Source organism: Syngnathus typhle, linkage group LG4, assembly GCF_033458585.1.
Source record: "Syngnathus typhle isolate RoL2023-S1 ecotype Sweden linkage group LG4, RoL_Styp_1.0, whole genome shotgun sequence".
Classification (NCBI taxonomy): domain Eukaryota; kingdom Metazoa; phylum Chordata; class Actinopteri; order Syngnathiformes; family Syngnathidae; genus Syngnathus; species Syngnathus typhle.
The window spans coordinates 10,739,821-10,754,724 of NC_083741.1; the positions used below are offsets into that span (position 1 = coordinate 10,739,821).

General features: G+C 40.5%; 1 protein-coding gene across 7 annotated transcripts in view; it reads left to right on the plus strand.

The window, feature by feature from the left end:
* neo1a (neogenin 1a) overlaps positions 1-14,904 on the plus strand; it is a 141,997-nt gene that overhangs the window by 119,027 nt on the left and 8,066 nt on the right. For 5 of the 7 annotated variants that reach the window (XM_061277124.1, XM_061277120.1, XM_061277122.1 and 2 more), the window contains 11 exons: positions 1,238-1,386; positions 2,689-2,827; positions 3,076-3,125; positions 5,640-5,784; positions 7,040-7,150; positions 7,240-7,434; positions 8,580-8,675; positions 11,055-11,287; positions 13,019-13,157; positions 13,806-13,913; positions 14,061-14,255. In XM_061277124.1, coding sequence (XP_061133108.1) covers positions 1,238-1,386; positions 2,689-2,827; positions 3,076-3,125; positions 5,640-5,784; positions 7,040-7,150; positions 7,240-7,434; positions 8,580-8,675; positions 11,055-11,287; positions 13,019-13,157; positions 13,806-13,913; positions 14,061-14,255 — 1,560 coding nt within the window. The remainder of the gene's footprint in view (positions 1-1,237; positions 1,387-2,688; positions 2,828-3,075; positions 3,126-5,639; positions 5,785-7,039; positions 7,151-7,239; positions 7,435-8,579; positions 8,676-11,054; positions 11,288-13,018; positions 13,158-13,805; positions 13,914-14,060; positions 14,256-14,904) is intronic. The other 2 variants (XM_061277121.1, XM_061277125.1) reach the window with 1 other exon arrangement.

Consider the following 14,904-nt stretch of genomic DNA (forward strand, 5'->3'; position numbering starts at 1 on the left):
TCATTGTCCTTGTCCTTGTTTGGAGGGCAGGCAGATGAATCAACAGACTTTTATAACTAGTGAAAGCCAAGCTGTCATTGGGGATCGCAAACATTTGGGGGAGCATAGTGTCCAGGTTTACCAGCTTTACCTGGACACCTTTTTATGTGTCTTGTGAGCTCTTAGGTTCAAATTGGAGCTTAAACTTTTGATCAGGTTGCTTTCATCGTACTTTTTAGTTTAGTTTTTTAGTTTTTATTGTTTAGCACATATTATTATATCAATAACTGTGCAAGGAGGGAGACGAAGCCTCGGGCTTGTAAAGAGCACTCCTTCTAACTCCCAATTCCAACCCTTAATGCTGAGTGCCAAGCAGGGAGGCAATGGGTCCCATTTTTACAGTCTTTGGTGTGACCCGGCCGGGGTTTGAACCCACAACCTTCCAGTCTCAGGGCGGACACTCTAACCACTAGGCCACTGAGCTGGTCTTTTGCTCGTCGTAGCCTGTCTTAAGATGATTCAGGCAGTTTCAGACTTTCAAAATGGCACCCTGTCTTTCCTGTCAACAATATCTGCAGTCGAGCTTACGATATATAGTATGGAGACGTGGGTGGACATGCAAAGCTTACAAGCCTAGTTGCAGTTCCAAGCCGAGGGACTTCTCAGCACAAATGCCAACTACCAGACCCGTCGCCAGAACTCAGATGATCCGATATCTACTTTACTGTATTTGCACAGCCCTGGCGCATGCAGTCAGTAGTCTTGAATGGCACCCACTGACTGGCATTCCCATAGCATCCCCAACATTTTTGGAGATTTGTCTTGGGGCATAGTAAAGTACAGGCGAACATCTGCCAAATGTCTTTCTGACCTTGAAAGAACCCTGACGAACCGTGGCGGAAACGCAACATTTGCTTCCTTCGAAAACACTCGCAATTGCTTGGCGCTCAGTGGGTTAGGGGCTTAAAGCAGATGGGATAAACTGTGACCCTGAACAGGATTAAAGCTATAGAAAATGGATGGATGGTGGTTATGTTAATTTCCTTTGCAGTCAAAGTTGAATAGAGCACTTTGATAACTACAGTAAGTTGTTATGGGAATATAAACATTTGCTAAACCTTTGGTCTATTAGGAGTCTCAGACTCAAAAGCTCATGCCATTCGTAGAAGTTGGCAGTTAAACTGAAAATATTGACACCGACTCATGCATAAGAAATTCAAGTATTCAGAATACTGTTGTCATCTGTCATGCTTCTTAGTTCAAGTTCCCGGCCCAGCTCCGAACCTTCAGGCGGCATCGAATTCACCGACCTCTGTCACTTTGAGTTGGGACAAACCTATCACCGGCAATGGAGAGATCCTCACCTACAAGTTGTACTACACAGACAAAAGCATCGGAAATGAACAGGTTAGTTACACAGGCTGGAATGATTTTTCTGTCAAAAATGACAATGTCATTTGAATGCAAAATACTGGGGGAGGGGGGCTCATAACCTGAATATGTCAGAACGCACTGTAATTTATGACTAACGTAAACTCCCGTCGTATTAAAGTCATAATAAAGAAAACAAATGTATGAAAAACACTCCTTGTCCATGAATATAAAACAATCAAATGAAAATGGATGTTGGTAACAGAGTGTGTCATGTTCCATCCCACATGTTGACTTATTCTTATGCTGCTGAGCAAACAAAACAAATTTCCGCTGTTAGTCACCTCAAAATCTCATGTTCATACGCTGAGGACCCCCTTAAAGCATTGAATTGAGTTCCTGAAGAATCATTTAGAAGCCATTAAATTCATTAAAATGTGACAAGAAAAGGACATTCCATGAAAAAGTACAACAAAACATGCAAATGAATCCATATTATAGGAAATGTCCAGACATATTATATTCATCTTATTACTGATATGACTATAATGTTTATGCTAATTGAACTGATTGGATTACTAACTTTCATGATAACTTTCAAGCCCAGCGTTATTGTCATACTGTCAAAACCTGTTACAGTAAAAATCTTTTTGTTCTGCAGGTAGGGCTGTTTCACAGGAGTACAATTCAGAGGGTTAGAGAATTTAGTCAACCCCAGCAGCTGCCGCATGCAAGCCAGTGAAGCATTAAAAAGCTTTTAATATGATAATGAATGAAACGTCATCCAATGCATTGAGTAATGATGCCTCAGTACCCTGGAGGAGAGTGCTCGAGATGAGCTGGGAAAGCCGCAAAGAGATGACCTCAAACACTATACCTGTAAAAGGAATGATGACTCTCGAATGCCTCTTTCGGTATAAAGTTGCTGTAGATAATAATCACGTCAAGAAGTTATTATTAGACTTGTATGAAAACATTGTTAGGTTTGACAAACTAAGAACTGAATGCAAATGAGCTTTAAGAAATTTAGGACACACTGATTGGCCTAGTTAGTGAAGCGAAATTTGCGAGGAAGCAATGTTTTATGGTCTGAATTGAGATAAGATGTGTAAGATAATGCTTTATTACTCTCACTTTTGTGAGACCTTCATGTTACAGCCCTGACAGTTTAATGTTATAATGACAAAAAGGAGGGCACAGTAAAGAAAAACGGAAATGCCCCAAAAAATTGCAAAGCTTGTGCAGTGTATGTGAATCGATATTAGAAATATATGTCTCATCCTTGCAACACAGATCTTTTTTTAAGAGACTACTCACATGTTTCTGTCTGTCTTGTAGGATGTTGATGTCGATGGTCTGTCATTCACCATGACTGGTCTGAAGAAGAACACGCAGTACAGTTTCCGTGTTGTGGCCAACAATAAGCACGGTCCAGGTGTCTCCACTGACGATATTATAGTTCGCACATTGTCTGACGGTCAGTAATAATACATTTGTCCTGGGAACCTGTGTAATAAAACAACTAGCTTGTTAGAGACAGCTCTCAATTTAATGCATAGGTGTGCTGCACCATTGTAATCCACAATAATAAATATAGTGTGAAATGTCTTGATTGACACAGTCAATCAAAAGTAAGAATGATCATCTTTGTAAAGGCAGCCAGTTGTATTGATTTTGTGAGTGAATGTGACTTTTCTGCTATGATGAATGTTTTTTTCCTTCCAGTGCCAAGTGCGCCTCCTCAAAATTTTACTCTTGAGGTGCAAAACTCAAAGGTAAGCCACAATATGAAAGGTTTTGGGGCGGGCGGGGGTTCTCTGAGTGTGAGCTCCTTGTTTTGTGAAAAAATATATTCTCTGCCAACACTCAAAAAACGCACCGGTGGTGTGTGTGAGGGTGTGTGAACCCTTATTGATCGTCTCATCAGTAGCAGACTGGGCTGTCACAAGTACTTTTCCTCTGTATCATGCTCCATCAGTATACTTTCAGCTAAAGACGTACTGCTAAATCGATGTGCAAGTCTTACATATTAAGTACTGCAATGAAATACTGTTAACTGGTATTATTTTACTTGTAATTTGTTGTGATTTCATATCTAAAGTCTGAGCCGCGAAAAATGGTGAGAGTTTTCGTAGGCAGTGAATGTTACGTCGACAACAGAGTTCGTTTCAAAGTCGCAAATGTTCGCAAAATGTTTGCCATCAGTTTTAGTGATTTTTGTTGCAAGAAAATTTCGACCAAAATTCATTTTCCATTTTCTTTTCCGCTTGTCCCCACGGGGGTCTAAATTTAGACTTGGCTACATTGTGTGCTATAAAAAGCGGGAAAATAAATTCCCTCAAAATTTGCAATGGTTGGTCACAATATTGATTTGAGATGTATTCCACATCTGGTGATGTTACTGTTTAACCATAACAGATGTTTTACCATAAAGCGTAGAAACATTTTCCCCAAATATCCTCCAATAAATAGTTGCTCTGATTGCATACTTTTGTTTGAGCAGCATAGTGTTTTGTCTTTTCTGCCATTGATTCTCCACCTCCCAAGCCTTATAGCCAGTCTTTGGGTGACAGAGTTTTTTTTAACTATAATTGTTGAATCCGATTTATCACAGTCACATTGTAGCTCTTGTGTGACTCTGCCGATTCGATAGGCAGCTGAAGTGGCTGCAGGCTTCACAACAGGCTCCTTATGAAAACTTTTTATCCATTTTGGTCCATCTTCAATCAGAGGGCTGCAGGCCTTTTTATGGTATGCTTCCACCAACCAATGCATACGTTTTGTAAAGATGTTTCTGACTAATGATAAGTGAAACATAACATGTTAGACCAAGAACCTGGAAGGAGAGGCGAAGATAAAAAAAAAAACTGTGTGAACTGACTACAAATGTTGGAGGAGTCTTTGCTGGTCAGTGCTGCTCACAGACTGAGTGAGAGAGAACTGTCAAAGCAATGCGGAGGAAGAAGCTGTTCAATAATCCTATCACACACAAGCAGCTTGAGAGGGAACTGGCCACCCATGTTGAGGGAGCGTCAGCTGAGATTTGAGTGCTAGAAAACAACGGGTGCTGCTGCAAATGTTAAAAGGAGTCATTCGTTTGAAACGATGAGAATTGACACACACTTGTTTTGTTTTGGTCTCAAGGCAGAAACAAAATTTTACCGTGAAACAAATAAGGCTTCCCACAAATGCTTTGAATTCTTCCTCCTATTCTTTTTTTTTGCATTCAGATAGTTTAATTTTCATCCGAAGCAGTCAAAAAGTATCATTAGATTATGGCTCATCTCATTTGCTAACTGTAATATTGAAGAAATTGCTGTCGTCTTTCATATTTGCTGGTCACTCGCATTTTCTCTTCACGTTCTTTCATGTGACTCGCATCAACTTTGTTTCAAGTAAGAAGAATAGACAAATGCATGAGTAGCGCCTGATTATGTCAAATGAAAAACACACGTCACACAATTGGATTTTTGCCTTTTACCCAACGGGGCCGTATCGGAACGTGAGTGTGACTTGTTCATGCATTGGGCCTTTTGTAAACCGGTGTGACAGTAGGGGGAAGCATTAATTAACTCCGAGCTCCTGCTGAGCTACCCCCAACCTATCTCTTTAAACACATTCAAAATTCCGGTTGCATGAATCCCAGCGTGACGTGTGTGGCCGGCAAACGAATTTCCCACATTGAGCTCTCATGCCTGTGTGTATTTTTTGTGAGGCATTCATACCACTGTCAAGATAATACAAATGAGCTCACCATGTGTCTCTTTTCCACAATATGGCAGCACCTTAGCTGGTCGCAGGTTTTTTTTTTTGGAACCTACCACACAAGCGTCAGTGCTTGCGAGGCGTTCAATGACATGCTCACACTCGCAGGTGTTCCATTACAGATCACAATTCTAATGAAGTTGGGACATTGTGTCATATGTCAATTAAAAACAGAATTCAGTCATTTGAAAATTCTCTTCATGGTCTATTCAATTGAATACACTACAAAGGCAACATATTGTTTATATTTATTGTTCAAACTCGTAAACCTGATTGTTTTTTGGAAATATTCACATATTTTAAATTTGATGCCTGCGAGACATTCCAACAAAGCTGGGACAGTGGCATGTTTTTCCCCTTCAAACACACTGCTTGGATGGAAAGCTTTATTTGGTCCGAATCCTGTATGTACGTACCTTTCATAATAAAAAAAAAAAAACATTCACTACCTGTTGTATTTCACTCTACATGGAGCTTTTTTCATGAAGTTTATGCGCGCATTGACTCTCATTTGCCCTCAACAGAGCATCATGCTTCGGTGGCAGCCGCCGCCCTCAAATTCCCAGAATGGAGAAATCACCGGATACAAGATCCGATACCGTAAAGGATCACGGAGAAGTGAGACAGCGGAGACCACCGGAGGGACCCAGCTGTCCAAGCTCATTGATGGTAACAAACACTGACTGACTAGCACTGCTAGGATCATTTTAGTAATGAACTCACCCTGTTGTATTAACATATTTAGATCTAGGATATGCTATATAGTACATTGAAATGTCTGCAGTTTAACACAATCCAATCTGAGATGCTTTGACCTTTCTCTAGTGATGGATTTTGTGTGTGTGTGTGGGGGGGGGGGTTCTTTTCAGTTTTACTATTAAGATTAAGATATTTTCTTGAAATGCAATCAAGTCAAGCACTTATATACTGTATAAAACACATACAATTACATACATACAATTATTTACTAACCAGTCGCAATGAGGTTCAATTCTTGATTATTTTTGGGCAAAGAAAAACATAGCAGGCTCTATGTTGGCTGCACTTTACCCCTGCCGTCAGCTCTTATCATTCAATTATTTATTTTTGTATATGTGTACTTGTATGCCCAAAATGTTGCTTGGAAGTTCTTTTTCTTTCGAATGGGGACTGAGTGACCCAGAGCCTATTTAATTTATTAGGGCATGCGTATGATCGTAAGTTGTCTCATTGGGTTTGCACATGCCTGTTGCGTCCCCCACGGCTATCACCCAAATCAATCAGTGATTAAAATTAGATGTTGGCTCAGCAACTTTCAAGTGGCATGACCTCCCACTGTGTGCTGCATCAAAGAGAATATGCACTTAAAAGTTAAATCTTTTCTCAAACATTCCGGAGGCAAGAATCAGAGACTTGTTTGTTGGTTTAAATGCATTAAGAGGGAGATGTAGCCTTGGAGGCACTGGGTTTGGCAGACTTTAGAAGCTACCCCAAGGGTGACCCAGAACAGTCAGTACATGGCATAGGTATCAACTACAAGATGAGCATGGTAAAAACAAATTGGACTATTTTACAATTATGTTTCTTTTGTCTTCTTTTCTCCCCCAGATGAATATAGCAGCAGTTCAGTCTCCTCATGAATGCCATTCCCGGCACCCAGTAGTGAAACTGGATCTAGATTTTTCCTAATCCTTTTAGGGTTTTTTCTCAGTACCATCAAGCTGTTTCTTTTAAGACGTGCTGCATATTTGCATCTATCAAAACAGTCTAAACCCATGTGGAGATGTCAAATTTCAATGTCTTGATGTTTTTGAGAATAGTACCATGGTGGGGGAGGCTTAAAAAAATGTATCTTCATATCATGCAGAGTGGTTTTGGGCATCTGTTGAAGAATATTTTCACTAAAAGCAAGTCAGTAGAAGTTAACTTTTTTCTCCTGGTGCAGGTCTCGAGCGTGGGACAGAGTATTCCTTCCGAGTCTCTGCCATAACAGTGAACGGCACGGGCCCAGCCACCGACTGGACTACTACAGAGACATTTGAGAGTGACTTGGATGGTAATCTTCTCTGCTTTTGCTTCTTTAATACCGGTTTATCCATATCGTTGTCTTTTGGTAAATATTCTATTTGGAATTTCCCTTACCAGAATCACGGGTCCCAGACCAGCCCAGTTCGCTTCACGTCCGTCCACTGGTCAGCAGCATCGTAGTGAGCTGGACGCCGCCAGAGAACCAGGACATTGTTGTACGTGGCTACAGCATTGGCTACGGCATTGGCAGCCCTCATGCTCAGACCATCAAAGTAGATTACAAGCAGCGCTACTACACCATTGAAAATCTCGGTAAGAAAAAGGCATTTTGGAGGTAAGGTATGTGTTGTGTTTTTCAAAGACGTACTGACTTGTTGACTCATCGCCTGTCAGTTAATTACACTGATGCGTGTTTGTGTCTGACAGTACTAGTCAGACACTAAAAAGGCCTTGGGAAGAAGCCAAACCTGCTGCTCTTTTTAAAAAGATGCAAATTGGTTGGATTTTGTTACACAAAGATAATTAAACTGCACCACTGGTTTTATTCATAGTGGCAATTTAGAGGATTAATGAGCACTGAACTTATTCCGCAAGTTGCTCATCACACCATCCGGCGACAGAAACTGACTTTTTGGTCATTTTAGTACTTGTAAAGTTGTTAAAGGGAAGTCACCCCAAAGATTCTATTGCATTTGTGGAATACGAGTTAACCAACAGGCGGCTCGGTGGCACACTGGTTAGCACGTCTGCCTCACAGTTAGGAGGGTGCCGGTTCAATTCCACCTCCGATCTTCCCTGTGTGGAGTTTGCATGTTCTCCCCGTGCCCGCGTGGGTTTTCTTCGGGCACTCCGGTTTCCTCCCACATCCCAAAAACAAGTAAACGGTTCAGCGTTTTTCCCATGCACCCGTGATTGGTTGTGACCTAGTCCTGAGCAACTGTGACATCAATTTCGGTCACAAAATGGCCGTCCCATGAGATTGATAAAAATGGGTGGATTTTGCCTGTTTAATTCATATTCCACAAACAAAACATTTATTAGAACACTGTGTTTTTATTATTTGGGCTACACAGAACATATTGTTGCAAAGAAAATTTGAGGGTTGACTTCCCATTTAGAATGTTCTTCTCGAGTATGCCATATCTTTTTTTTTTTGCTGCTCTTTGAAGACTTAAAATGTGATCAATTCTGATTATTTTTTATCTTAAGACCAATGTTTGAATTGTTTTAGATAGTGCTAGTATCAATCGCTAGTCTGTCATGTTTCTGAGATATTCATAGTAGCACATTGCCATATTTGAAGCGTTCATTACAGTTGCAGCAAGAGGATTTGTTTTTATTCAAATCCTTTCTCTAATATCGCCTTTATGAGTTGAGTATCTCTAGAGTTTCAGCTTAATTAGATGGCTGCATCAATTTATATTGCCACACTCCATGTTTGCATCTCTCTTGTTCAGACCCCAGCTCCCACTATGTGATCACACTCAAGGCCTTCAACAACGTGGGTGAAGGGATTCCTGTATATGAGAGCGCCATCACAAGGCCACAGTCAGGTAGGAAGTGCAAAACTATCACCAAAGGACCTGCAAGACTGGTTGACACATTTATCTTCACAGCTTTGTTGTTTTATAGTAACACTGGGTCTACTTATGAAATAATAGCTTAAATTGGATCTCATTAGAGTGTAAAAGTGCACCGAATGTTGTAGATAGTGAGTATCCTGTAACCGTAAATCACAATGAGACAGGATAAGTCAGCGCACCAAATCCCCAAGGAGGACCTTTCTTCAATCAACTGTTTGGCTTAAAAAGGCAAGGCAAGGCAAGACAAGGCAGCTTTATTTTAGAGTCATCAAATTTAATTGATTAATTGACTAGTAATTGATTATAAAATTAATCGACAACTACTTTAATAATTGAGAAATCCTTTGGAGCCATTTTAACCTTAGAATTGTCCAAATCTTCTGTCAGCCTCTCAACAGTAATTATTCAGAATATCTTTTGAGTTTAATCAAAACTCGACATTTGCAAACGTCTGCTTTTACTTCAAAAACAATAACACGAGTAACTGAATCAATTTGGAGAGAACGACATAATTCCTCTTGCGTTATATATTCAATGGTTATTTAGTTGTTTTTATTCACTAAACAATGTATAATAAATAACATTAAATTGGTTGGTGGTTTTGAAATCCACTTTGATGCAAAATAAAATTTTTGCCGATTACTCGATAGAATAATCGTTTTGGGTTTAAGACATTTGAAAGCAAAGTAAAGAAATAAACTATAGCTCAGCACAAAGACGCTAAACTATGTGGAGGTAGGCGTGTTGATTAAATATAACACAGCCAACAGTGCTCCACTTGCCTCGTTTATCGGTTATTTAGGCATGATTCCTGTCCCTTTGTGTTTAAGAGCTCTGCTGCCCTCAGCCATGACCAAAGACAAGCTAATTATAACATACGTACATCTCAATTACAGACCAAAACGCAAGTCCCAACCCAGTGTTCGCCACAAATGATCTTCAAGTGTAAAGCACTTCGAGTGTTGTTCCATAAAAGCACACTTCATACACTCTCTGCGTCAGTGTATGACGATAAATTGCATGGGATCCCTGGGGCGTCCCAAAAGAGGGGGTCTGGACCCTTCACACGTTCAAATCTAGACTCGCAGCTCCCCGCTCAGCCTTGATGGCGCCACTTTGTCTCCTCCACAGCTCTGTTGCAATAGTGAGGGCGGGATGCTGAATGACATGAATCACGTCAGCGTGCTTTGAGGGCGGGTGGCAGTCTAAGTGCACACATGCACAAGCTTCTCTATGAGATGCATTGCTCCGCCTCACATCCTCGTAGACACACACAGTGCTGTACACACCCGGACCCCCTGTGGTGACTTTGGCAACCCTTCGTCAGATCCAAACGTTTCTTCTCAAAGCAGAACCAAAAATCCTTCCACCGTCGTCTGTTGCTGCCTCCTCGGGGGCGCGTTTTTTTCCTGCCAGTTTGTTCAAGTCAGGATTAAAAAGACAAGCTGACCTACATAGGATTTATACTTAGGAAACATAAAACTCTTAAAAAAAAAAACTTGGTGAACTTGGGTTGCAAAAGTGTGGGGCGGGCTTAACTTGAGTGAGGAGCGAGCAAAGTTTGAAGAAAATGAATTTATTAACCCCTTTACAAATAACAGGGACCCACTTTTGAGTTTGGTAAAAAAGAGAGACAAAACAGCTTCTGCATTTCACTCAAAAACCACAATACTCTCCCTAACCGCAGGAATGCTTTGGTTTTCATCAAAGTGCTTGGAACAGAGAATGAATGGAGTCATGCAGGGTGAGGACCAACAAGTGGTTGAAGAGAGTTATCGCGGATGACTGACCAAAGCTTACTCTTTTATCACTTCATGAAGTGAAGACCATGAAGAAGTCAAGCAAATTTGCAAGGGAGGGGCGCACCCTTAAGTCAAACATAATTTACATACATATTTGTGGGCATTTTTGCTTTATATTCAACATTTCCGACCATGTTCCCCCCAAAACAATCGAATGGAAGTATGAAAAACAACTCTCTGTAGTCTATAATCAAGCATCTCTTCCTTTTTCTCACAGTAGCACTAGTAGTGATATCACACAGCAACTTTTAAAAATCTGTAGATTTGTCTGATTTTAGAGGTTAGTGTATATTTTTCTAATAGAATCTTTTCTCTCTCTCTTCACCCTTCCCAATCCCATGTTTGTTGTGCTTTTGTTTGGTTTCACCTTTCACCCGCCATTCTTCTTTGTAACTCAATAACCTTATTTTTCTGGCTCTTTTTTTACTTTGCATCCCATCTGGACTCCTGCCTGATTGTGTCATGACCATGTCATGCATTTCTTTGTGTTTTAATTTGCTCATTTTAATTTGTACGCTTGGCTGCGGGTTTACTGCCTGTTGGGCAGACCCCATAGACCCTGATGTTGACCTGTACGAACTCTTCCATGCTCCATACACCCCAGTTCCAGATCCCACCCCCATGATGCCGCCTGTGGGTGTTCAGGCCTCCGTTTTGAGCCATGACACCATTAAAGTCACCTGGGCGGACAACTCGCTGCCGAAGAACCAAAAGATCACAGATAACCGCTACTACACAGTGCGCTGGAAGACCAACATCCCTGCCAACACCAAAATGAAGGTAAGACTCTTGTGGAGTACCACACAATATATACTATCAAGGAATATTGTTAAACGTGTTTTAACATGAGAAAATCCAGCCATTTGGCTTTTCTGTCCGGTGCGCCTTTTCGTGCGCCTTTTCGTGCGCCTTATAGTGCGCAAAATACGGTATGTTTAAGGCTACATACGTAACTTCTGAAGTCAAGGATAATAGTTAGTCAACTGTTCACATTATTGTAAAAATGGGTTAGGAAACAAAAAAATGCGTACAGTATTGAAATGTCTTTATTCACTACCATATGAAATTTTGGACCAGATTTGAGCAAGAATTATGCAAAAGGTTTGAAAATATTTGCCATAGCCACACCATCTGATTTCTGCATTTGCCAAATGTCTACTTGTAGTAATATACACAGCACACCGTGGTACAATTGGCCTTGCATTCACAGTTTCCTGGCACATTGCGCTTTCCCATGCCTGGTGTGGAAGGTTGGCGGAGTAACCCGTCCTTATTTGCTTCCTTAAACTGTATATGAATGGACTTTCAATGGGCTTCTCTCAGCCATCTTACGTTGCCACTGTTACTGACAACTTCTGTTTTCTTTTTCCTCTGAAAACATTGTGCATATTAAGCTAGCTACAAATTGTTAGCCTCAACCGCTCCATTTTATAGTACAGCACAGCCCACTGGTATGAATTGCTGAATTTGAGTGATTTGCACACTGCAAGAGTAATTAAAGAGCTCTACAGGCTCATTATGTTTCAATTCAATTAACTAAATCCAATATATTTACACGTCTATTAACCAGGTCTTTTTTATATCGGTCTAATACTTTGTGTGAGGAACTCTCATGCTGCTTATAGATTCTCTGCCTTCTGCCTTTCCCCTTTTCACCATCTGCTGTTGTACTGCCCCACTTGAGAACAGAACATTAATCTTAAAAATGCCATTCTAGATTATACTCTTGAAAAACTGTGAGTAGACATCTCTTGTAATATGAACTAAATTTGATAGTAAAACAAAAAAATAAAGACATGACCTTTAAATTCAATAATGGTCAAACTGGAGCAGCTGTCTCTTTGTAATAGATGTGTGCTAAATGTTTCAAACCAGTTATACGGTAAAACTGTGGCCATGAAAGGAACCACAGTCATTAGGTGCTCTTCATGTTAAAGCACACACTTGCATAGTCACATGAGTGTTTCTTGAGTTTGGAATCTCCTGAAAGTCCACACAGTTCTTCCTCAGGGACTTTAGTTGTCTTTGTTTGACACTTAGAGTACATGCAGGGGGCGGCAGCCAACTTCTAGGTTCGGTGAAGCAGGATGAAGCATTTTCTTCAAGTTCAGGTCATTGGCAGAGCCCCGACTAGAGACAAGGGGAAAAAACAACACAACACTGATTTATATCTTGTGGACAATAACATCAGAAACTCCAATATTAACTTAAGCAGCAATGATGTGTCTTTTTGAGGATCCATGTTCTCACAATTGAAAATTTCGACTATGTAGTATATGACCCTACCTTGGATTTCTTCTAAAATGGAACATTCATGTTGCTATTACTATTGCTGAAACTAGCAAATGCGACTGAAAGCCTTTAGTTTTGAAAGAAGTAATAACATAAAATAACATTGGCAGACACTGAACCATTTTGTATGTATAACATTATAAATAATTATTTGTATTATTTAATTAGTAGCATTTTACATTGAGGTCCAAGAATGATGTCTTGTTCTCCTGTTCACAGGTTGCCAACACCACCAGCCTAAGCCACATGGTGTCAGGACTGAAGCCCAACACCTTGTACGAGTTCTCCGTTATGGTGACCAAAGGTCGACGCACGAGCACATGGAGCATGACAGCCCAGGGAACCACCCTTGAAACCAGTAGGAGCGCCACAAACACGCATCGAAATGTGACAAAATGCATAAACCTCTCACTGATTGTAGCAGCTAATCATTAATTAGATCACAGCCACATGCGAGTTTAAGATGATACAATGATAAACTGATTTTTTTTTTTCTTTACATCCCCCACTGTTCGCTTGGGAAAATACAGACAGAGCCCTGCGGCGAGTCGCAAAAATCTGTCAATAATGAAGCAGAGAGTTACTTCTTGCCTACTGATTAGTGGGGAGGGCTAACAGTTTGATAAACACTTCTGAAATAATACATTTGGTCATGTTATTATTTGGCCTGATGATAAAGAAATCTGCTAATCCGTTATGTGACAAAATTCATCATGTTAATGATTTCGCACAATAGTTAGAAAACTGATAAATACCAATATGCAACACTTTGAAAGATCTTCCATTGATTACATTTTAAAACTTCTACAACTGTTTTGTTGTAAAAAATTGTAATGCATGATGGTGAGCTATATTTGGAACAGGTCTGCAGGGTTCAAACAGACGATAGCAAAGCAATACTTTAAGATTAGTTAGACAGGATGAATAGTTATATTTGCCAACAATGTAGCATGAATGAATTTTTTTTTGCTGTGGTGAATACCCTCTTGTCAATCCCCACCTTTAGTTCCTAGCTCGTCCCCCAAAGATGTGACAGTGGTGAGCAAAGAGAACAAGCCTCGCACCATCATCATCAACTGGCAGCCTCCCTCTGAGGCCAATGGGAAAATCACAGGTAAGTCTCAAAATTGTCACGTGGTGGTCTCTTTCAGTTTTCCCCCACACATCTGGCCCGAATTAGTCCACTTTTCCACGTGAAAACCAGAACTGGCATTAAAGCCATCAAAGCACATAATCTACCTCTCTGCACCCCCTTTTATAGGTTACATCATCTACTACAGCACAGATGTCAATGCGGAGGACCACGACTGGGTCGTTGAACCCGTGTTGGGCAACCGCCTGACTCACCAGATCCAGGACCTTACTCTAGACACCACATACTATTTCAAGATTGAGGCTCGAAACTCAAAAGGCATGGGCCCCACGTCTGAGCCTGTACACTTTAGGACCCCAAAGAGTGAGTTTCTCTAAAATAACATGGTAACTAAATATGAGATGCAATTAGAAGCATGAGGCTGCCGAATAAATTGTTGAGGAGTGTTATTTTGTACTTAAATGGAGGTCACAAATTGCTATATTCTTGCATAATCACACTCATTGGCCACTTCATTTGGGTCACGTTTGAGTAAATACTATGTTCCCCCATGTAGTCCGTTCCTAGAGGTCCAGGCTCACTCCTTGTGGTTGTGGGACTCCAAAAAAAAGTGTTGAGTTTTAACGCCACGTGTTACATTCCGACTTTGCACTTTTTAAGCTCTTACGTCGTGGATGATGTCCTTAACTGCCAAGTCCGTCTCGGTTCTTGCAATTTTGCTCTTTTTATATCGTCCCGTAACTCCATTTTCACATTATATAATTTGTAATATAACGGTTGGTAACATTGATTATGCCTTTCATTATATGCAGCTGAATAAATACTCCCCTGTAAGTACAATTGGGATTCCTGCCTAATCAAACTTGAATGTTCTCCAAAATATACAATAATAAACATATTGTTAAATTTATACCACTCTCACAGTGACCATTAAAATCCAGATGGATCTCAATATAATATATCTTGCGACCAACCAGTGAGTTTAATTTTGGATCTACATCCATTTTGGAGG